This window comes from Manacus vitellinus, unplaced genomic scaffold (assembly GCF_001715985.3).
Source record: "Manacus vitellinus isolate BGI_N305 unplaced genomic scaffold, ASM171598v3 scaffold_8_pilon, whole genome shotgun sequence".
Lineage (NCBI taxonomy): Eukaryota > Metazoa > Chordata > Aves > Passeriformes > Pipridae > Manacus > Manacus vitellinus.
This window is the reverse complement of record NW_021940864.1, coordinates 23,391,514-23,415,133: the sequence shown is the minus strand read 5'-3', so window position 1 is coordinate 23,415,133 and position 23,620 is coordinate 23,391,514. Positions and strand designations below refer to the sequence as shown.

Here is a 23,620-nt window from a genome sequence, read left to right as displayed (position 1 = left end):
CTCTTCTTCAAAGATTCTACAACAACAAATGCAGAAAGTGTGGGCTAACAGACTCCTGTGAATGCTGGGAAGAGAGAAACCCCCATGGTCAGCATAGATGCTGTTGTATTTTGAAAGATGCTCAGGAGGACTGGCAAGCGTTTCTGCTGGAAGTAGCAGTGACTCCATATTCTTTCAAGCTCTAAAAGATTATCCCTACTTTTTATCTGAGGTTTGAGCATATGCAGGGCAAACCCCATATGCATTCCTTGTGTTTCCCGGTGTTATGTATTCTCCAGAGGGTATAGGCAATGAGATGTATGGTACTGTTCACTGCATAACCCTGCACTGTTTAAAATGGGGGTGGGGTGACAGTGTGTCAAGGCACAAGGAGTAAGGTGCTTAAGAAGATCAGGTCAGGGCATTAGCTCTCACTATTGAGTGTTTCAGAGCTCAGAAAGACTTTGTACTCATGGTGATAAAAATCTGTAAGCTGCAGCTATAGGGAAAGGTGCCAGCCTGAGCTATGAAGTCACACTGCAGCATCAAGGTGCTTGTCACTGGGCACTGGCCCCCAACGGCCAAGGGACCGTGGGAGATGACAGGAGGAGCTCAGGGCTGTGACAAGGTGGAGCAGCAGCAGAGCAATAGTAAGTTGGAGCAGGAGGAGGGCTGGGTGCCAGGTATTTGCTTGCACACTTCCCTGCTACTTAAAGGTAGTAATTGTAGTAATCTTCCTGCCCAGCCATCCTGGCTGGTCAAAACGGAGAGCAGAAAACGTACTTGTGCTGTTGCCTATGTGGAAATCCAACTTGCTTTGCTATTTTCTGATGGAAGATTTTCTGCCTATTACCACCAATGAAGTAGTGGATGATGACCTCCACTGGACTGTTTTCCTTACAGATGTAAAAGGAATGCTGTAGCATGGCTTACAAATTACTCACTAGAAAACGTGTCAGAATTTTAAATGGAATTAGCCAAATTACAGTTTTCTTTTTTGATTTTTTTTCCCCCTGGATGTGCTGCTAGGTCCAGAACACTTAATCAGCAGGTGTATCTAGTGTTGTAGCCAAATCCTGGCCAAGTCTGCAGACTTTCAAGACCTTCCACTTCCCATCTCAGCAAGCTACTGATATGGGCTACTGCCTGGACTTGAGGCAGCTCAGGAATCCCTGCCAGAGTCTTACCAACCAGCCAGCTACTGCACCTCCATTTCTCCTCTTTGGTGGACGCAGACCAAATCCAAAAGTGATAAGTCATTCTGTGAAGTGAAAGTAGGAAGGACTCCTTCCATACCATCCCTCAAAAAAAAAAAAAAAAAAAAAAAAAAAAAAATTGAAAAATTGATCACTCATCAAACCGCAGTGCTTCAGATTTGAGAAAATTTAAGTCTTATCTCAGTACAGCCAGGCAGTATTCCTTGATCATTTCCCAGGATTACAGGCTTTTCTGCTGATGCTTATGAAGACTGATGTTTCAGTATCTCTAGATATATATGCAGATATAGCATATCTCCACAGATTGTGTACCATAAAAGCATCAGAGCATATTTTGTTGAGCTTCTTCTAGGATGCATGAAGTGCTATCACTGACATGGATTGATACGCACCTGTGTTGCATCATTCAGACAAGCTGCCTACAAAGGAATGATTTTTCCCTAACAAACCATGTGATTGTAGTGTTTTGCCTCAGTATGTCACAGAACTGCGTAGACTGAGCTTGCCCTCACCAACAAGGTCCTCAGGAACAATTTAAGCAGGAGGAAGGAAGGAATTTCTTGCCTCTGGGGTAGGAGAGAGTCTAATCACACACATCACACGAAGAGATCCGGAGATTATGATGACAAAAGCATGAAGCTGAGAAAGAAGGTTCAACAGAGCAAACGGGTGCTATCTCAGAGGGGACAGCAAAGCGAGCAGAGCTGAGGTGGTGTCGGTTGCCCTTGCCTTCGTGCATTTCTGTGTAAAAGGGATCCATGAGATAACAGGAGGGGCAGATTCGTATTCCCTACCACATTCTCAGCATGTGCTGCTGCCTTTTTTTTTTTCAGTGGCACCAGACTTGCAGTCTGTCTTTCATATCTCTTCCTCAGGAGCAAACACTCCACATGCCCAGCCCTGAAGAGCATTTAGTGGAATTTTAGGGACCTTAAGAAACACTGTATCCCATTAGCAGGATTCTTGCTGGTTCCCAAACCCACTCAGCCACTCCTAACATTTAACATTGCCTTTACTTGCAAGTTCTGCTTGGCTATAAATAGTTTCAGTAAGTTTAGAGAAAGTTTGGTTTGCGTTTTGGGTGTAGGAGGTCCTTATGCCTTTTATTTCTTTGATAAATTGCAACCTTCCATTCTGGGGACTTCCTGAAAGAATTGGGTGGAACCAGAGAGATTAATGCTTCAGTTTCAGGAGCCTGGGCACAGGGAGGCTGTCAGGGTTGTAGTATAGGAACTGATGCAGGAAAAAACGGTTTATTGGTCCCCTCCAACATGTGGACAATTTTGTGTTGCAGCAAGCATCTGTTAAGGAATTTGTAGAGGTAGCAAGGCTATTCCTTGTAATTTGCCCTTCTCTATTCCCATAGGCAAATGCCTTATCTGCAGCAAGCCCAGGCAGTGGTTGTAGTTCCACTGTTGGTTCATGCTGACATACTTTGCCATCTGCATCCCCTGGCTTTGAGAAATACAGTGCAAGCTCAGGACAGAGCAAGCAAACATCAGCTCTTAATATAGGATCTCTTCAAGCTGTTATATCATAATGACTCGAGGCAGACAGGTATGAGTTACCAGGTGAGGTTACTGAGTGATCTCTCTATACTGGTGTGGGGGCTGTCTGCCCAGCACAGACCAGGATAAATAATGGCATCTTGCAGGAGCAACCAGAAGTGACAGCATTAAAATGGGCTTGATGACCTACAGGAATGTGTACCATGAGGGAAAGAAATGTTTTTCCATTGATGAACTGTGTTTGATCCAGAAGGGAGGTCAGCAGTCAAGACTGCCCATGACTCCAGCACTTTTTGTGAGAGATGAATGGGACAAGAACTTTGTGAGTGGTGGATAGTCCCTTTCAAATCAATGCCACTTTAATATGAACTGTGTTTTGAGGTAGTGTGAACTATGGGTTTAAACACCTTTGGAAATAGAGGGTGGGGAAAGACATTAACTATTTATGCCTTCTTTTCCAGCTTGACATGGCATCCTCCATGGTCTATTTTGTTCTGTGTTACAGCAATTAGAAGCTTGACTGCTTATCAAGGCAGCTATAGTTTCTATACTTTGTTTCTTGACAGTTGAAATAGTTTGCTAATTGCCGCATCAGTTTTGTTAGTTTTTGTTCCCACATGTATTGAGACATCTGCATCTGTGGCAGATTAGAATGCCATGGCATTTAAAATAACACCTACTGAACAGTCAAAACCTGGGATAATATTGAGGATATCTTGTTTCATTAGGTGAAGTTACTGGCAAATTGTAACTTCAGTAGTTACTGCCAACTGACCTCCACAAACTAGCTATATTTTGCAAATTGGTATATTATTGCATTTTTCAACTTTGAGGTTAAAATGCACAGTTGCTATATTATATTTTATAGGTCTTTAATGAATTTGTCAACTTCTAATGGAACTAAACAAGATATTTCCATTGTGGTTGATCTGAATTCTTTTTACTTTTTAATGCTCTCAAATTCTATAAAATAGTATCATTTTCACAACCAAAGCTGGAATCAAGATAGTGCTTAATTTTTTATGTCACTTTATTATATATTTTGCCCATGTTACAACTGTCTTTTGTAAAGAAGATAAAAAGGAAAAATTGTGTTTAATATTTTTGTGTCAGAATTTGAAGTAGCTTTTGCAGTTAACTTTTCCACAGCCATCATGAAACTGACAGCCTGTGTTTTATTATCAGACATCAAATTAATTACCTGATTTTTCTAAACTCTATTTGCTGCTGGTGATTTTGTTCTCATGGTTATTCACATTAGGTGCCATGGGGCTGTGCAAAGATTGTTCTGATTGCTCCACTCTGAAAGCTCCATTCTATGTATCTATTTTTAAATATAGTCCCTTTATTTTTATTCTCTATTAGTTTCCCATGAGGCAGTTACTGTGATGGAAACAGCCAGGTAACTTTTCAGCTCTCACATGTACTGCCATTAGGAAAAGAGGTATAACAGTAGGGTGAGGTTATGCTTTTAGTCCAAGGTTGCTCACATACATGATGATGATGAGTGTAGGGTTTTGGTTTTGTTGATTCACAGTGATGATGGGGTTTGCTTGCTTATCTAGATACTACATAGAATCATAGAATCATAGAATCAGCCGGGTTGGAAGGGACCTCCGAGATCATCAAGTCCAACCCTTGATCCAACACTGCCTTGGTTACTATACTATGGCACTAAGTGCCACATCCAGTCTTATCTTAAAAACCTCCAGGGACAGAGAATCCACCACCTCCTTGGGCAGCCCATCCCAGTGTTTGATTACTCTCTCCGTAAAAAATTTCTTCCTAATATCCAACCTAAGTTTCCTCTGGCACAGCTTAAGACCATGCCCTCTTCTACTGCTGGTTGCCTGGGAGAAGAGACTGACTCCTACCTGGCTACAACCTCCTTTCAGGGAATTGTAGAGAGTGATGAGGTCTCCCCTGAGCCCCTTCTCCAGGCTAAACAACCCCAGCTCCCTCAGCCTCTCCTCACAGGACTTGTGTTTGAGTCCCTTCACCAGCCTTGTTGCTCTTCTCTGGACCTGCTCCAGCACCTCAATGTCCTTCCTGAACTGAGGGGCCCAGAACTGGACACAGCACTCCAGGTGTGGCCTCACCAGCACTGAGTACAGGGGAAGAATCACTTCCCTGGACCTGTTGGCCACACTGTTCCTGATACAGGCCAGGATGCCATTGGCCTTCTTGGCCACCTGGGCACACTGCTGGCTCCTGTTCAGCTTCTTGTCAGTCCAAACTCTCAGGTCTGTACATGGTGTATGTTGTGACAAATATAAGCAATAGGGACCAATGACATGGCCAGTTCTCAACAATTCTGAAAAACATGAACAAAAAAGCTTTTGCTGTTCTTGAGATTTCATTTTTGTCTCTTTGAAAATGCATGCAAGTAACCTCTACATAAACCAGTTAAGCTTTTTTATTCTTCTACACCAACAGACTAAAATTCAGATTGCCTGAGTATTATTATATTAACATGGGATGCTTCTTATCTAGGAGAGAAAGCATTATCCCTCTCCTGCAGGCCATAGCTTACATCCCCAAACTGGAGTAGGTACTACTGTCAGTGAAGACTGGTCATTTCTTGGGAACTGATGTTTACCAAATTTCATGAAGCTACATGTTTTATCTCTTCATTCAATCTGAGTGGCTAAACTCAGGTGACACATTTCCCATTGGTGCCATCAATACTTGCATCAATTTGTTTTCTTTGTGTTCCAGTTCAGGAATAGGTTTATCCCTTCTTTGGATGACTTAAGCTGCTTTATAAGTGTCTTGTTTTTCTTCAAAATATTCTTGATTTGTCTTTCTAGAATGCAGACTCTTCAATGATCACATATCTTAAATTATTTCATTATGTATCACAAGACACAGAGAAACAACATTGCATATTCTGCAAGCTTACAGCTTAATCATATTGTTAATTTCTTTTCTGATACCCAATACATTAATATCATACATGCTATAGGAGGTACAGAGTAACAAAGGAAAAATATTTGTCTTACCTCAAAATTTTAAGAGCATGTGCTGGTTCAGCACATTATACTGACTGTACATTAAGCTTCCTCTGGAACTAAAAAGTTCACTAGAAAAAAATCTAATGCATGCGTTTTCCTCTACAGAGCAGAAAGATCTTGCCAATAAGTCAGATTCAAATGGTTTTCTCCATGTTCCTTTGCCTCAGTAATTTCCTTAAAGTAGAATTAGTTAAATGCTGTAAGGTTTTCTTCTCTGAGGTGCAGCAAGCTTTCTGAATTATTTTTAAGTCAGTCAAGCTCCCCACATTTAACATGAATGCAATGCAAGTGTTTGTGGCAGAAAAATTTAGGGAGTTGTATACTTTGCTTTGGATCTAGGAAAGAGAACAGTGGCATGGGAACACCTTACACTGATACCATCACCAAGAATTTGTTATGACACAACATTGGCTTTCCCTTTTTGTTCTGGAAACACAACACCTTGATAAAACTGATGAGTTTATCTGAAAGTATTTGAGATTTCACCTGTACAGGTGGTGCTGAGTATCGTGACAGCTCTTTAATATCTTGACCTAGGTAATAGTCCAGTTAGAACTTGCTTAAAATTCTGGTTAGATCTCGTAAGAGCTAATTAATAACCTCAGAGTTTGAATTGTGAAATCTCTTACTGTTTTTTTTTTTCTGCAAACATCAAAGACAAATCTCTTTTAGTTTTCAGTTCATCTCTTTTATCCTAAAAAGGGTGGCCATAGGGGCCTTACAGAAGAATGTTAGAGCAGTGTGGGGAGGGTGGTTAAAAAGAGCAGAAAGAGAAGGTTTGCTGAAGTTGAGTGCAGATTGCAGGAGGCTTTAAGACTCAGATTTTTTGTATGGCTGACTGCATAGAAACATCCCCTTCTGTGTCCATCATCTTCTTAAAAATGTTCCTTTTACATCATGGCACTCTTTGTATTTCACTCCCAGTTCAGCTGACAGGACCAAGGTCACTGGCCACTTTTTTTGTTGAAATAATGGTTAGTGGAAAAGAGAAGAAGTGGTACTGTAGTATATAGCCACTGATATGGTTTTGTACTTTGTGCTGATAAGCCCCAGTTAGTGGATGAGAGATCTACAAAAGAGCTGTTGCTAACAGCACTTTAAGTAAAACTGGAACAACAACATGCAAATGACTCTAAACTACCTGCCACTGAGTTGGAGTTGCCTGGTTGTGTCTCTTATCCTTTCAGACTGACTGGTTCCACAAGTCAGCCCCATGTGAGAAAGGGTTCCTGTCAGCAGAGACCTCAGGGGTTTCCTCACACCTCCTCGTAACCATAATATAATACTATGAAGAGAGGATGGAGTAATTAGTGAGGTGTCCACATACACAGAGGAGTTTAAATATAAAATTGACTATATTCATTAAAATATGCTTAGATTAATGTTTATAAAAGACTAAATGTGTCAGGTGTGTGAGCAGTAACACTAAGTAATAAAATCAAGTCTGCTGGTGCTTCTACAAATCAACCCTTAATTTTACTCTTTACATAGCACGAAAGAGTTCCAGTAAATGGTTAATAGGTTCATCAGGCGGCACAGGGACTAAATGTTTTCCTGTGAGCAGCAGACAGATGCTGCTCCCCAGCATGTTAAGTGGTTGTTTAATGTTGGGCTACCTGTTCTTATGATAAGTCTTTTTTTCTGCACATAATTTCTCTTCAGTGAAAGGAAAGGTTAGCTTTTTGAACCATCAGAGCAACTGGCCCAGAAAAGGAAAGACAGCAAGCTCATACAGTTAAATGAATGGTAGAATCTAGCAAATTGCATCAACTAGAAATCCCCTTTTAAAATCCTCATTACTCAAGAGTCTGGCAGAGCCACATCCAGTTAATGGCTTCTGTTCCCTACAAAGACTTAAGTGTAGTCTTTGAGGAAGAAATGTCACAACGGAGGTAGGTGTGCTGCTTAAGGGCTGGCTGCAAGTGGGCCTCAGAGTGCTGGGCAATAGTGTGCACAAGCTGAAGAGGAGCAATTCAATCTGAAAGAACGACAAGAATTGATTTGGGAGTCCCAGATCCCTGTCATTCTTACTTAACTGACAGTGTCTAGAGCTTTATCTAGTTCACACTAAACAAACGGAAAATAGCAAAGGATAGTACAGGAAAGAAAACTGATAGTGAATACACTTTCAGTTAATGTGTCTGAGGAATAGATTTTAAGACATTTTGTCTTCTTTTTGCATAGGTGGTAGGAAGATACGTTAGAATGAGGCAACAATGACAAATATCTGAAGCATTTCAGCAGCACAGAATTGGAAATAATATATCATCCCTACAGGACTCATTTGAGGAAAGTATTTGTAGGTATTAGAATCCTTTGTAGCATGGTATGTTTCAATATTTATTTATTTAAACAATTAGAAGTAGTCCAATAATTTTATCTTTGATATGTATATTGTTTTTCTTGTTAGTAGAATAGGTGAATGAAGTCTTTTATTCAATCAAGGTGTAGGTATTTCTGTCCTGAAAAACAGATAAAACATTGTTCCACAGGGCAACATGTAACTTTCATTGATCTACCCATGGTGCAGAGTCTCTTTGTATAGAAAAATTTCAGTACATTAAAGCATCACATCTGCTGAGTTAACTGCATATCTGATTTCTTGTGCCCTTCTTGAAGGTATAATTTTAAAACTTTATCTTTTTCTTATCCTAAAACCGGAATCCATCTTCTTCTCCCCCCCAAAGGGAGGTTTAGAGTGAATCATAGAAGTCTTCAGATAACTAGCTTTGCCATCCTGAACTATTCTGAACATATTTGCCTTTCATTCCTAGAGGGAAGATGAGAGATTTAGGCAGTAGCTTATTAGGTGTTTACTCATCTCACCAAGAGTTTTTGAGAGGAATACAGTATACTATGTTTTCTTCCATGGATATGGCTCTTGAATCAACAACTTTCTCTGAGTTCTTGGAAGAAATATAGATTATCTGGTACCTAGATTAAATCATCAAGTTCATTTCATTTCAGGACCTTTGTTTGTCAGGCCTCTTGAAACAGGTAAGATTAATGTACCCTGTTTTCCTGAAAAAAGCTTGAAAAGGCTGGATGCTTACATGGTTCCAGTACTTAAAATCTTTCCCTGCCTTCCCTTGCCTAATTTTTATTTCTACAGAAGGCTTACACATCAAGACCAGAATATACAGCTATAAATTTTCCTCCAGCATTTCTCTGTTGCAAATCGTAGTATACAGCTGAAGGGCCTGATCTCAGGAACTAAACTCCAAGTCTACACTGAAGGCTAGATCTGAGACTCTTTGAAGTCACTGGAAAAAAACCTTAAAATTTAGTAGTTTGAGAGTCTTTAGGGACTTCTCTACAAGGAATCAGGTCCACTTGGATTGAACTGTGGGGTTTTTTAAAAGAATTCGGTTTGCATTCTTACTGGCACTTAGGCACAGAAAACATAGGCATTACTGTCAAGCTGTGAAAAGAATACAGTTTGTCCTGCATCAGGGACTGGACAGGGCTCTTCCTCAGTGAGCTCCAGTCTCCAATCCATTGTACGAGTACCTGCCTATGCTTCCATCAGGGCAATAAAGTCCAAGGGACGAATACAGGATATATTCATACCTCTCTTCTCTTTACGTATTCTCTGGGGAGTTCAGTGCCAAACACAGATGGAAAGCAGCAGGCAGCTGTAGCTTTATAAGGGGATGCACCTCTCTTCTACATGAAGAAGAGGTTCCTTATAGCTGGTTCAATCCACTGCTGTACTGAACTGTTTGCAGCCTGTGATGGGCTGACCTTGGCAAGCTGCCAGGCACCCACCCAGCCTCTCTCTGCTTTCCTCAACAGCACAGAGGAAGAAAATATGATGAAAAAGCTCATGGGTCAAGATAAAGAGAGGGAGATCACAAAGCCAATGTCTCGTTCAACTATGGTCAGTTCTGACACCCTTTGCCAGCAGAAAGATATTTCTATCATGAGGGCAAGAAATCAAATGAAAAAATTGATTGCACACTATAGCCCCAAGGATTCCCTACTATTGGGATTGTAGAAAACTAGGTATGAATTTTTTATGTCTGTAGAAAAAAGGTCCAGTGGCTTAATGTTGGTCAGAGCTGCTCAACAGACCTTAACACCACATCAGCTAAAGAAGAAAATAAATTGTCTACTAGAGGAGAGCTGTGTTTTACTTATTATGTTGATGATACAGAAGAGAAGTATGAAAACGAGAAAACAAGTGTCCCTCATACCAGTCTAATTCTGGCTGTCACACAGATTTTCCTTGTGGCATTACTGTGGAGGCTGGGGGGCTAGCTCAAAAAATGCTGCCTCATGAGCTGGTTTGCCACTTGGAGTTTGGGGGTGTATTTAGCCACAGGAACCAAAAGTTCAGCTCCATGTGACTTTGCTTCCCATATTCTCTCACTTGGAGTCAAATATTCATAAATGGCTAACCAGTTCACTCCTTATATACCCCGGTTTTCTTGCCAAGGAGTTTTTCTTTTGAGATAGACCCTTTCCTCTCTTTACATTATTTCTTCAGAATTTATTTCCTGGTACTTTGCCCCAAAAATGCAATTTCTGGCTTATACAAGATATATCTGTGATAACTTGTGGTTCTTCTTCCCCTGTTCCTTGAGATTGAGATATGAAAAGGAAATGCAGCAAATTACTCCTTCCCCTTTGCTGAGATTGTCTTCTTTTCCAAACTGTTACAATAAATTATTTACCATGAGCCGTATTCACTGTGCACGTATCTTAGCCATCTCTTTATCCCTGGTTCTCAGCTTTTCATGCATTATGACTAACTCAGTGGACATAAGAGCACTTATGTTTCCCTGGATGCAGGAACCTGGATGAAGTGACTCAGCCCTGTCTCAGGGCAAGCCTGGGCCCATGTTTGCCTTTCTCCTTCCACTGACACCATGGCATCCAGCAGGGGCTCAGACTTGTGGTCCAGAGGGAGCTGTGGCACACTCTGGGCAGGGTCCACACCTAGGCAGCCTTCTGATCATGCAGTTCAGGCACACCATTTTCACCAGACTTGATATGGCTGCAGAGCCACAGCAAGGCCATATTACTAATACAAAATGAGAGATTCTGCATTTACAGTGGTTTTTTTTTTCAGAATAACTTCTGCTTTCCTGTCTGCCCCTTTATCAGTTTTGGTGCTTCTGCTGTTGCAAGTCTCAAATTGGAAATAAATCAGTTGCAACAGCACAGTGAATCTTTCTTTTTCTTATATTTCTCTTTGCAGATGGCAGAGTAGCTGAAATTGAGAAAAGGATTAGAGAAGCTTTTGAGGTGTTTGACCGGGAAAGCAATAAAACTGTGGATGCCAGGTTTGTAAATATATTCACAAAGAAATATTGCAGGATCAAATATAGAGATAAATAACTCCCTAAGCCGGCATCTGCTTTACCAGAAAATGTCATTGAAATAGTCCTTTTGGCCCTGTTTGGTCAAGTATGTCTGTGGTGGGTTGACCTTGGCTGGACACTAGGTGCCCACCAAAGCCACTCCATCACTCCTCTCCTCAGTGGGACATGGGATAGAAAATATAACAAATGGCTTGTGGGTCAAGATAAGGGCAGGGATCACTCACCAATTACTGTCACAGGAAAAACAGACTCGACTTGGGGAAATCAATTTCATTTATTACCAATCAAATCAGAATAGGAATAATGAGAAGTAAAACCAAATCTTAAAAGTAGCTTTCCACCCACCTCTTTACTTCCTGGGCTTAACTTTATTCCTGATTTTCTACCTCCCCTCCGCAGTGGTGCAGGGAGACAGGGAATGGGGGTCAGTTCATCACATGTTGTAGCTGCCAATCCTTCCTTCTCAGGGGGAGGACCCCTCACGCTCTTCACCTGCTTCAGCAGTGGGGTTTCTCCCACAGGAGACAGTCCTCCATGAACTTCTTCAATGTGAGTCCTTCGCACGAAGTGCAATTCTTCATGAACTGCTCTGGCATGGGTCCCTTTCCATGGATTGCAGTCCTTTGGGAACAGGCTGCTCCAGCGTGGGTTCGTCTTCTCCATGGGGTCACAGGTCCTGCCTCCCTAAACCAGCATCTGCTTTTCCAGAAAATGTAATTGGCCCTTTTGTAATCAGTCCTTTTGGCCGTGATTGGATAAGTTTGTCTTTGCTGGTTTAATAGATATTTTTTGTATTGTTCACTGGTTGAAATTGGCTTGAGAGAGGAATGCTGGGACTGGTGGTGCAATGGGGCAAGAGGAAGCTGCAGCTAGGCAAGAGGTCTGAGGCCACAATTAGTGCTAGTAAATAAATCCCCTCTCTGATAGCTCATTTGGCACTACAGGACCTGGATCCTTATGAAACTCCTCACTTTTAGGGTATTTCAGCACATCAAGGGGTGTCCCTGCCAGTGTGTGTGTCAGAGTTACCTGCACTCAGTAGGTGTCTTCAGTGGAAATGCATCCTTCCTCTGGGGTAATGTGGGAGGTGGATGTTGCTTTGGCAGGGAGGTGGTTTTAGGAGACTTGGGAGAAACTTGCCTATAATTTATTTATGAATAATAATAATGATAACAACAACAACAGTAATATAAAAATTAACATAAAGATGATCATACTTGATTGCACTAAAAGTCTATTTAGCCCAGTACCCTCAGTTGAACTATCAGTAGTTTCCTAGGGGAGGAATGTAAGGAATTGAACAAATATGCAGTATTTCTTGTTGGTTTTGTACATCTGGTGCATTATGATTTGAGTGGCCTCTGGTTTATTTTTTTCTATCCTATGATAAATAGCAAACATTTGTTCTCTGTTAATTTTCTCGTTAATGATTTCATACCTGGCCGTCACATTTGTCCTCCATCACAGTAATTTAAGGCTGAAGGGTCCAGATGTGTTCAATCTCTTAGGAGATGCTATTCCATAGCTCTGGCCATTCTTTTTTTGTGCTTCTTCATGTTCAGCTTTCTCCTTTTTGAAATGGAATGACCAGAACTGAGGAAGTAGAGTGCACAGGTGGGAGTCTGGAAGGAGAACTGCATGCACTATACCTTTAGCATGCACCATTATGGAAAAACATACAAAATATATGTCTGAGCAAGGGGGGTAGAAGTTCAGTGGAAGATAAAAACATGGACTGCTAGACTGATCAAGGCATAACTGGCTACAAGATACAGAGCTAAAGGATGTCAAATTTAAAAATTCCTCAATAATCTTAATTCTGATATTTTTTAAAGTTTGAATATTTGGCAATGCTACTTAAACTTCATTTTAATATAAGCATTCCTAGACATAACTATGGCATTTATTATAAAATACATAAATTACATGTTTATGTCTCACAGAGCAGGTTGCTATAAGCTGTTGTCATAAAAGCTTACTGGAGTAATTTTTCATATTTCCAATTACTACATTTAAAAGAATATCACCAGAGCTTTTAATTATAAACCAGTTATTGAGCATAAACACTACAAAGGAGTGTGAAAACTGGTGAAATTGTTGTCATTAAACGTTCTTCATGAAGCCAAATTGGAAAATATCTTTAAATGTTTCAAACATCTTTTCTACATTCTAGAGCATAGGTGAGAGAGATGCAAAATATTTATGTGATGGTTTTAGGAATGCATGCTTACTAGTGCCTCTAAATTTAAGAAATTGCCAGTACTTCATAGAAGTAATGATTTTTCTGCTATACTAGATAGGGGGAATTTCAGGATATATCTCTACACTCAGTATAATTGCTGTTCCCTTGTCCATAGAGCTCTTTAGGGAAGAATGATCTTACATCTCTTGGCCCATGCCCAGGGAGGTACTTGATCCCAGAAGTGGAATTGCCCCAGTGCCCCCCAGATGCCCTGCTCCTGGCTGGGCCCTGGCTGCCTGGCCCCTATGCAGAACCCCCACCACTACCATCCCCAGCCCTGGGGAGCCCCTAGCCCTCACTGCATCAGCACATACTCATTGCTTATTTGTTTGCCATTTACATCTGCAGTCTCGGCTAAATAGTTGTAAAGTTTTCTACATTCCTCACTCTATTATATCATGGATATACAGCTTGATAAAATGTTACAACAATGAAATGATACAAATAGACTTTTAAAAAATGTGTTCGTTCAGACAGGAGACATCCAAAAGTCTGTTTAACGTAGTAAATGCACAATTTCACGTTAATTTTTATCATAGTACAGTTACAGACAATGAACAACAGTTTATTGTCTAATTATTCCTAGGTTCATATTGCAGGGCTGTATCACAATAATGGGATTATTAATAACCGATTATCTTGTATCAGAAGGTGGCAGCACAGCACAATTCTTAACCACTGTTGTACATATATGAATTTTATTGCCTGAAATATCAGATACCCATGAAGAACACAGAAAATTACACTGGCTTGACGGGCTAACATTGGCATTGCATGACTCCTGATGCAAATTCAAATTAGTAAGAAATTAAGAATGAGGAATATAATATTGTTTCATGCTGCTTACAACATACTGTTGGTCAAGGACTTCTATGATTTTGCAAATCTTGCCATTGAAAGTGTTATATGTAGGGCAAAAACAATGACCCAAAATTTTATTGTTTCTGTGTTATAAAACTTGTATGATCATGAATTTGATTTTAGATGTTGTTTTTGTGTTCTAGAAACTAAACAGGAGGAATCGCAGCTTTTGAACTGAGAGGAAGTGGCTGGGAGCAAAATACAGTTTCCTGTCAGGGTTCTTTAAACTCTGTATTATTACCAAATGGAACCTGACTTTTTTCACCACAGTCACTTTAGACAACATCCTCATGTTGGCAGGCATGCAGACTGCCAGATACAGCACCAGGAATGCCAGATTTTGCAGGCTCTTCTAGGGCCTGGCTTACCTTAGTCACATCACAGTTTTGCTGGCTGTGAATGAGGTGAGGCGGGAGGGTGATGGCAGCTTTACCATCTCTGGCATCTGTGAGAGTAGAAATAGTGTGGGACAGGAATGAGGCAGGATTTGTGTTGGGTGTTCCTCTAGGGGAGGCGGGGAATACTTAGAAATATCTTTTAGGTGGAAAAGGTGAGGGAGTGCAGGAGTGAGAACAACAGATGCAGTATATACATACTAGAAATAGGATGGATGGACAAGGATTATGCCTAAATGACTGACCCCCCTGACACCAAAGGCCATTTGCATCCACAGAGGCAGAGTTTCACCGAGTCATTTGAGTAGATGGTCTCATTTCATAACAACTGGATGTGTGGGATTGGGTTTTGTTTTGTAACTAGTTTTGTCCAGCCTTTTCCTCTCTTCTGTCTATTGTAGTGCTTCTCACATGTTTTCAATCAGAATGGGAACTCCTTGGGTCCTGTCTGAGGAGGTCAAAGACTTGGTGTGCCACATTCAGGGCCTTACTGTTGTAAGATTTTACAAAGGTCACTGCTCCTTGTATCTACCATTTTTATTAGGCAATCTGATTTTTCCACCTAATGGATTAGGATTAGGATTCACCACTGGTCAAGATGAAGAAACCACAGAGGTTTGGATTATGGGAACCACCAGGACTGTGAATAGATATTCAAATGTACTTAAATTTCTGTGTTGTTGAATTGGAATGTAAATCACAAGCAATAGTGATGCTTCTGTTATTCTGTTTTTAATCGTACTGTGAATCTCACTAAAGCTTTTTTACAGCTTTACAGTACTTTTGTTTCTAATCTGTGATGTTTTTCATCTTAAATTATTTTGAGGCATTGCCAGTTTGTTCAGAATTTTTTTAGAGCCTCAGAACAGCTGCACCAGGTTCAGCAGTAGATGCAAGCTATGAATATATTTGCAGCATAAACAGAGTGGGGATAAGCCACTTTGTTGTTCTGTTTGACTGTTTCAGAGCACAGTAGGGACATAGCAGGGCTGTCTCCTTCCTGACTTTTTGTAATTGTTCTTTAATGCAGTTAGAATTTGTATCTTTATAGCATTTAATGTACACATGTATTTTATTTGTTACCTTTCATCTCAGCGTGTTTCCAAGTGATTTGTTAACTATATAAATGTAGACTTTACTGAAATAAAGCTTAACAATTAGAGAACAGTAGTTGAAAATTAACTTTCACACAGTACACTGCAACACAGTGGTAAAGAATTTTTTGGGAAAGTCACAAGAACAATTGCACTCTTTCAAAGAGCTCCAGAGTATTTAATGTCTGTAAAAATAGACACTGGTTACTGAAACATCATCTTGAAATTCCACATGCATATTCTTGTGCATACTTTTGGGCTTGTACGTGCATATTCCTACATGCAAACTCTTAACTGGATTCTCCACAGACACTCTTGTATTGCAGACTTATTGACAAAGATGTTCTTTCTTTCAGAGATATTGGTTGCATTGTCAGGTCACTGGGTTGCTTCCCAAGTGAGGCAGAACTACGTGAACTGCTTGCAAAGGTAAATGGTTAGATCTTTTGTATTTTTTTCAGTCTTAAACTTGCACAAGTTTGGTCCTTCTGCCTTGCTGAGTGGGAAACTCAAGTTCTTTTCCCAGATGTTGGAAGTGTCATGGAAGTGTTTCAATCAGACAGGCAATCTCTCAGGTTGCCCTGAAGCAAACCTTTAGGTTGATGAAGTAACAATGCTGATGGGTTAAAATGAGTAGTCTTTGACTCTCTATTACCCCAGAGGATCACTGTGACACTGTGCTAAGGTGAAGGAGCATTTATAGAAAATGGACAAAAATTGGTTTTGACTGATGAAAAAGAATGTCCTAAACCTCGGTCAGATTAGGATCTCTAAACACTAACCATCTCACTCTTCAGGACATGCAGTGGACACACGGTGCATGATTAGGTAATAAAAATTAGTTCTTGAGAAGATGTTAAATTACAAAAATACACAGAGGGAAGGTGGGCCATTTTTTTTCACTGGGTTACTGCTGTCTTATAGCCAGACCTTTCTACTTTCTGTCCTTCATGAGGTGTCTCCCAGTCTTGAGATTTCTCAGTTATACGTAAGTAACCTTGATTACTTAAGCCTGTAAATCAGGCTTCAGGACATAAAACTCCACAAGACCTAGTGGTCCTCCCATTCTCTCACTGATATGCAGTGGTAAGGAAATTCAATGACATTTCTCCACAATCTTTTCCTATACTAATTTTTGTCTCCTTACCGCATGCTTGTAATAGAAAGGATGATGTGCTGGTGCATTGGCAGGGTATGGCTAATAGATGGGATGAAAAAGTGGGAAAAAGTCTCCACATTCTTTTTGTAAATGGGCTGCCTTAAGGAGTGGATGATGCTGGAGCTGAGAGGTGGGGTAAGGATTTTTCTCCTTTTCATGTGTAGCTCAGTATACTGAGAATTGATCTCTCTTACTGTTTTCTTCCTGCAGCAACAAAAATTTGGATGGTTGCAGTAGTAGTCTCTCCTCTGTAGGCTTGTCTGGTCTCCTGTAGATCAGAATTTAGTGTGACAAATCTTGTGCTAAGTCTTGTGAAAATGACACAGCTGCTTCAGATGAGGAAGTGCAAAGAACCATCAGAGGAGAAAGCTCTTTTAACATGATACTGCAATCTGTCTGCTCTGGATCTGTACTCTCAGTACCAGATAGTCCCAGCTTCCACTGACAAACAAGGCAAAGTGGAAATTATTGTGCTTAATGTAGATTATATTTTTAGTGTCCCACAGTAACTTTTCTTTACAGCAAATGAACAGTACAACTGACTCAAGATATAGAATTGTGAAAAGGAAGGGGATACTTTGACAACCCACTTCAATTTCAGGAGAATCAGGAGAGTTTAAGGCCTTCCAAAGAGATTGGACATTGGTTTTTTACCCATTTTGAACAGTACTGAAATTTGAGATAAGTAATACATAACAAGGTACAAAGCAATGCACCCACAAGGCAGATGATTCTTGAGATATAACACTGTAACCTGTATGCAAATGTTGATTATAAGGATATTAAAGTACAAATACTGCAAAAATAAAGAGTATATTCAAGAGTAATGGTTAACCTTAAAGAACACTGAACTGGAAATCAAATAGCAAAGAACAGTGCCTCTAAGTGAAATCTTGGCATAGGTTTAGTACTAGAAGAACACTGTCTTCTTGTAGAATCCTTCATATATTATGATAATCACAAATACCTCTTAGTTTATATAAGATACCATTATAATTGACTATGGTAATACCATTTCATCTTAATCTAGATAAAGTAAAAATTGTGTCTGTTAGCTGGTTTGTAACTAAGCTATTTCCCCAGTATTGTTGCCCATTGTAAATGGTGATTTGTTGCTCTTTCTCACTACTTGTGCCTCTCAGTCATCTGATCTTCCTATTAGCCTTATTGTAGTTAAACAAGTGTATGCTGCCATCAGATTATTCATATCTGTAAAATCATCGTTCATATAATTATCTCTACAAATTATCATTACTGTCTCCTATATTGCCTTATACTCAGTGTTATACTTAACATCATATCCTTAGGCCTACTTACAATTTTAAGATTAAATGATAAGCCTAGAGATGGTAAAAGCTAATCTAAGGATCATTTCAATGTCTGGAGTTCAGTACACTGCTCTGCCTGTTTCTTTGTGACTCAAGTCCCCCAGTGTTGTGTGGACAGAAATAGTATGGGTGTGAGAGTAGAGATACAAAACATAATGGGTGCTACAATACAATTGTTATGGGAGCTATGGATGAGCCCAAAGGAAAGAAATAGAGCAAAACTCACAGTGAACATGCAAATACTGTTATTGTGAAAAAAGGAGAAATTACAGAAAAAAGGAAAACAATAATGAGGAATGAGGTGTAGAACAGGAGTGAGCATGAGAAAGAGTAAGAGGATACATATACTTGCAAATCCCAATACTTAATAATTTAGGCAAAGTTAATATATTCAATTTATCCACTTATAAATCCATTGTTAGAAATAGGATTAATTTTAACTGTTCAGGATGTTTCTGGGCCTGTAGAGCCTCCGAAAGGGAAGCTGTTTCTTTCATCCTCAGAGGAAAGTGAGGTTGCTGATCACCTCCCAGGACTAGGTTTTGCTAGGTATTTTTTACATCTTTTCAATCAAGCAAGCAGTAATACACATGATTCTGTAATGGTAAAAGGTACCATTTGATATAGCACGAACAGCTTCATTTCCTCGCTAAAGATCCCTTCACTAGGCTCACCAAACAGAAGAGAAAATGTGTTTTTACAAGCCAATTTCCACTCTAAAGCAAGAGGTGACGGCTGTCTTCTCTTAGTGCCCAAGCCCCTTCAAAAACACTGTAGAAGAGCATTCAGCAGCAGTTGCAGCTCTCCATTTAAGCAAATGGATATATCAGGAACCACCCCAGCTCCGATCTAGCTCCCTGGAGGAAGATTCCATACTGTTTCCTGGCTCAGTTAGAAGATTTCAAATCAGTGCCTATTTGAGCTTTCCTTCGATCCGAGCTGTGTCTCGGAGAGCCTAGCAAGGTGTTGGCTGCTGCCATGTGAGACCTCAAGGCATGCATCCAGTTTCAACACAGACAGGAACAGGCTAGCTCCATTAACAGGGCTCCTTGTGAGGGAAAAACTTGAAATTTCCAGGAAAGGGATGCACCCTGATGACAGGGAGCGGTTTTTACCATGTTTCTTATCTCTTGTGGAAGTATAGGAATGCAGTGAGAATGCTGCTAGAAGTCCCTGATGTTTTGGGATTAATCTGTTAATTTGTTTGAGAGGCAAAAGGAAGATTTTCTGTGTATAGCATTTTATGGGCTGCCTTATGACTCTTTTGGACTGCCCTGACTCAGTCTGCCTGGCTCTCTGGTCCTGATGACTCTCTTTGGCTATGAAATATGTAGAGGCAACAAATTCCATCCTTGAGGTGTACTAGACTGGGGCTATGTCCAAGCTAGCCCATTAAATATGACCAGAAACATCCTTGGGTGTTGAAGTCAGCTGGCACAGAGTAGCTTGTGTCTACCCCGGTAAATCTTTTATGCAGAGTGGCTGCACAAAGTATCCTTCCGGGGAAAAGCCCTTAAGGTCCCAGCCAGGATCTGCTGAGGGGAATATTGGGAGGCACAGGCCAAAGTCATGCCAGGGAATGTACTCATGGTTTGCTGTAATGGGTGGTCACATTACACTGCTTGGGAATGTTCCAGATCCTGATAGACTTTACTGGTATGAATTCAGTCTGAACGTTTAAAACTCTGCTGAGTTATTGTGGAAGATAAGATCAGTTACATGGTGTCTGGTTACTTTGCAAGAATGGTTTTGAAGCACAAGAGGGCAATCTTGAGTTGTTGGAAGTGTCTATAATAGCGGGCCTGTGTTTTCCCTGGGATATTATTTCTTCCTCGAATTTCCTTCTGTTTGATCACAAGCATTTCACTCAGATGTTATGGTGCCCTGTGATATTAAAGACTTGATATAAATATTCAAAGTCTAACTCTGTAGTTTTAATGCAAGGACTACCCCAGTTATCTGTTTTTCTGTATCAGTTTGCTAATGAGCCATATACACGGCGATACTTAAGTTTTGTTTTTAGTTAGTAGAAGAAGAAGCAGATGAAGAAGCAACCAGATTCATTCATATGGAAAAATTTCTTCCAGTGATGACAAAAGTACTACTTGACAGAAGGTAATGGAAAGTGAATTTTATGTATCTGTACTTTATTCCATATTGACAGGGTTGATTCTGAATAAATATATCTGCAGAAATTTTATATAACTGGAAGAAGTACAGATTTTATTTGTCATTTAAGATCAGTTTACATTAGCTAGATATTGTTTCAAAATTACTTTGTCTACATAAAATTGTGTTTTACTGATGATATAAATAATACCAGTTTATAATCATGAACTGTGATAACATGTAGCTTTTGTGTTTTCAATGGGAATCAGAATTAACTTGCTATTCAACATGTTTTGTGTATCTCTAAAATGTTTCATATGCAAATTAAGGTCATAACTATTACTTTCTCTGAACATATGGGTCACAGTTACTGAGAAGCACAGTCTGTTACAGTGTATTTTAAATAAGTTGTGTAAACCAGCTTCATATTCATGTCTCAAAGTGACAGCCAGGTACAGCTGAATGTATACAACTAGCACTCTAAAAGACTGCTGATCTAAAAGTCTCAAACAAAACCACTGTTCATTATACTAAGGTGCATGGAAGTCTTTGCATGTACACAGGAACTTGTGCTATTTTGACATTTGCGCTAAAGCAAGATTACTTACAGCAAGATTAATTTCCTTTTACAGATGGTAGTCAAGGCTTTTGAAAAACTCTGTCTTGTCCAATACCGAGAAGTTATTTTGCACACAGAGAGCCTTTGGTAGGAGGGTGTTCTAGACATGAAATATCCACACTGATGTTCAGCCTTTCACACAGTGATGCCTTGCTGCTCTGGGCTCTCTTCTCCTCCTCCACAACCTCTCCACAAAAAACCACAAAACCCTACATGCTTTCCCCAGGCTATTTCAGGCTTATCAAGACCCACTTTATCTTTTGGGGCACTCTGTCCATGGTTCACTTGTCCAAGGGTACATGAGATTTGGATCATAAAAACCAAGACTACTACTTAGAACATTTGATTTTTAGATAGTAAAAGACTGAGACGGGTCTGGGCAAAGCAATCAAGCACTTAGAATCTCCCTGGATTCAGCTCCTTCTATTTAGTATTCTGGGGGGTTGGTGAAAGTCTGTTGGGATACGGAAGCTCTCCTTTGCTACACAGAGCTTCTTTTCCATCTCTGAAATCAAGCACGCATATGCATGCACGCATGTGCCCAGTTCTCCCATCTCTCTGAAATTGTTAGTGACAGACTTTTTCTTTTAAAGCTACCAGCCTCCTTTGCTCATCATCAGCTCATTAGACTGCCCAAGTCCCACAGGTGATCTGTTGCCTAGCTACCAGTGTAACTGGACAAAACTTTGTTTTCTTGGTTTGGCCATCTTCTGTGCAGTGCATTGGCTGTGTGAGTGATTCAGCTGTTACTGACTCCTGCTAACCCACTCAGCCAGCCCAGACATGCAGAAGCCATTCATCTGGCTCCTCAGCACAAGGGAAGTTAAACAGTAGTACAACAAAAGACAAAAGAGTTAAATACATGGACAGTTCCAAAAAGTCAGGCTCCAATTAAATGTTTGATAGAAAAACTTAATAAGTTGTCATAGAAAGGAAGTTTTCCTTTTCCTCATGTTTTGTTCTTTCAGAACACTGGCAAACAGTAACTTAACTTTTCTGATTCAATGGTTTCAGCTACTGGCCTATTCGAGAAGATGTTCTTCTACATGCATTTGAGGTCTGTAACTAAATATTCAAGTACCTAATTGTTTGGAAGAAGTTGCTGCTTCTTGATACAATATGGTTAAAACAAGTTTTATTATTTTTCTTTAAAGGCTTTGGATGAGAATAAATGTGGATATATTACTAAAGAGGACCTGGTCAAATATTTGACTGAAGAAGGTAACATGACTTCTGTAATATCAGTATTTAAGTAAAAAGCATTACAATTATATATGGCACCTTGAGGTCCTTAGTCTGTGTGCCAAAATCTGCGGTTTTTGTCTTCAAACAATACTGTTAATGTGATGAGTGGCTGCAGACTAGGACATTTCACTGGTGAATAATGCAGGGAAAAACATTTATCTGCCTGCTTACAGACATTATAAGATAGATATGATGATGATGATTAATTCAATCATACCTGGATATGTTATGATTTTGTGCACATCTCTGTGCTTACTAAGGATGCGACTCTTTTTCTGTCCTCCTGTAAAATTGTAGCTTAGATTTCCAGATGTTTCAGGTAGTTTCAGTGCTCATTCATTCCTCCATTATCTTGATCTTAATTCTAGAGCCGTACACAAACCAAGAGATTCAAGGGCAAGATTTAAGTTGTACATCCTGTAATCCTCAATATCCCGTGAAGAGCCTGCTTTTCTTGCATGGCTGACTCATGCATGCCTGCCTCAAGTACAAAACCTCAGATGGTAACCTAGTTCTCAGAGAGGGATGATGTGGGCCAGAAGCCCCTACAAGAGAAAAACCGGAAGTCTTTCATGATGTAAATACAAGTGCAAGGATAGCCAAATGACAGATAATAATAATATACACATTAGAAAAATTCCTTCTGACAAAAATGGTTGTTTCAAAATCCCTGTGGCAGAGAGGAACAGGGTGTTCTGGAGTCTGTGAACTAGAAGATCAGAAGATCCAGATCCTTTGCCTCCTTTTCCTTAGACTGGCTCACTTGGTGTGCAGGACTTACACTGGCAAAAGTGAAGGAATCAGATCCTTAGTTTTCCTCCTTTTCTTCTCTATGTGAGAACCAAAAGGAGATTCTTTCAAGGGAAAAGCAGTATAATTTGCCAATCCTGGAAAGAATACTTACCAAAACAAAGTGTTATTCTCTGCTGTCTTTCAGGTGAGCCCTTTACTGAGGAAGAAATGGAGGAAATGCTCTCCATTGCTCTAGATCCAGAAACAGATACTCTTCACTACAGAGACTACCTTTCAAAGTTGGTAGTAGATGAAACTAAGATCTTCCCCTTTCATGTTTGAGATGCCTTTTGGTAGCAAGAGTGAGCTTGGCACATAGTTGAAATATGTATTTTAAAGTATAACAAATCTCAGCTTGTGACTTGCTGCTTAGAATTAAAATAAAATCTGTGAAGTTATATTTCCTTGGGTTCTTTGTGTATATATATATATATGTATGTATAAAAAATATATTCACACCTGGAAAAAGAGCTCTTGACAGAAATACTGTGTAAGGTCTGGAAAAGAAATCATGGAATTTGGTTGGAAAATAACAGGACAAATAATGTTAATGGAGTCAAGAAATTACTTTACAATTGCTTTTGAAAAACTAACGGAAAATGAGACCCCTGGAAGCAGGTAACAAGTGGGTGAGTATCTTAAGATGACTAATACTAGTAAGATAAAGCTTTTATATTTAAATGTAATCCTTGTTTGTGTTTAGCTAGTCAGGCACCAGGTAGGGTACACCT

General features: G+C 39.9%; 1 protein-coding gene across 2 annotated transcripts in view; it reads left to right on the top strand.

Annotated features, from left to right (window-relative positions):
* The window catches only part of EFCAB2 (EF-hand calcium binding domain 2), a 31,319-nt gene extending 8,041 nt beyond the window's left edge, over nucleotides 1-23,278 (top strand). Inside the window, exons 2-7 of one of the 2 annotated variants that reach the window (XM_018085047.1) lie at nucleotides 10,922-11,006; nucleotides 15,994-16,066; nucleotides 20,148-20,239; nucleotides 21,867-21,909; nucleotides 22,007-22,073; nucleotides 23,035-23,278. In XM_018085047.1, coding sequence (XP_017940536.1) covers nucleotides 10,922-11,006; nucleotides 15,994-16,066; nucleotides 20,148-20,239; nucleotides 21,867-21,909; nucleotides 22,007-22,073; nucleotides 23,035-23,171 — 497 coding nt within the window. In that variant the 3' untranslated portion in view covers nucleotides 23,172-23,278. The remainder of the gene's footprint in view (nucleotides 1-10,921; nucleotides 11,007-15,993; nucleotides 16,067-20,147; nucleotides 20,240-21,866; nucleotides 21,910-22,006; nucleotides 22,074-23,034) is intronic. The other variant, XM_018085046.2, reaches the window with a different exon arrangement.
* The last annotated feature ends 342 nt before the right edge of the window (nucleotides 23,279-23,620 follow it).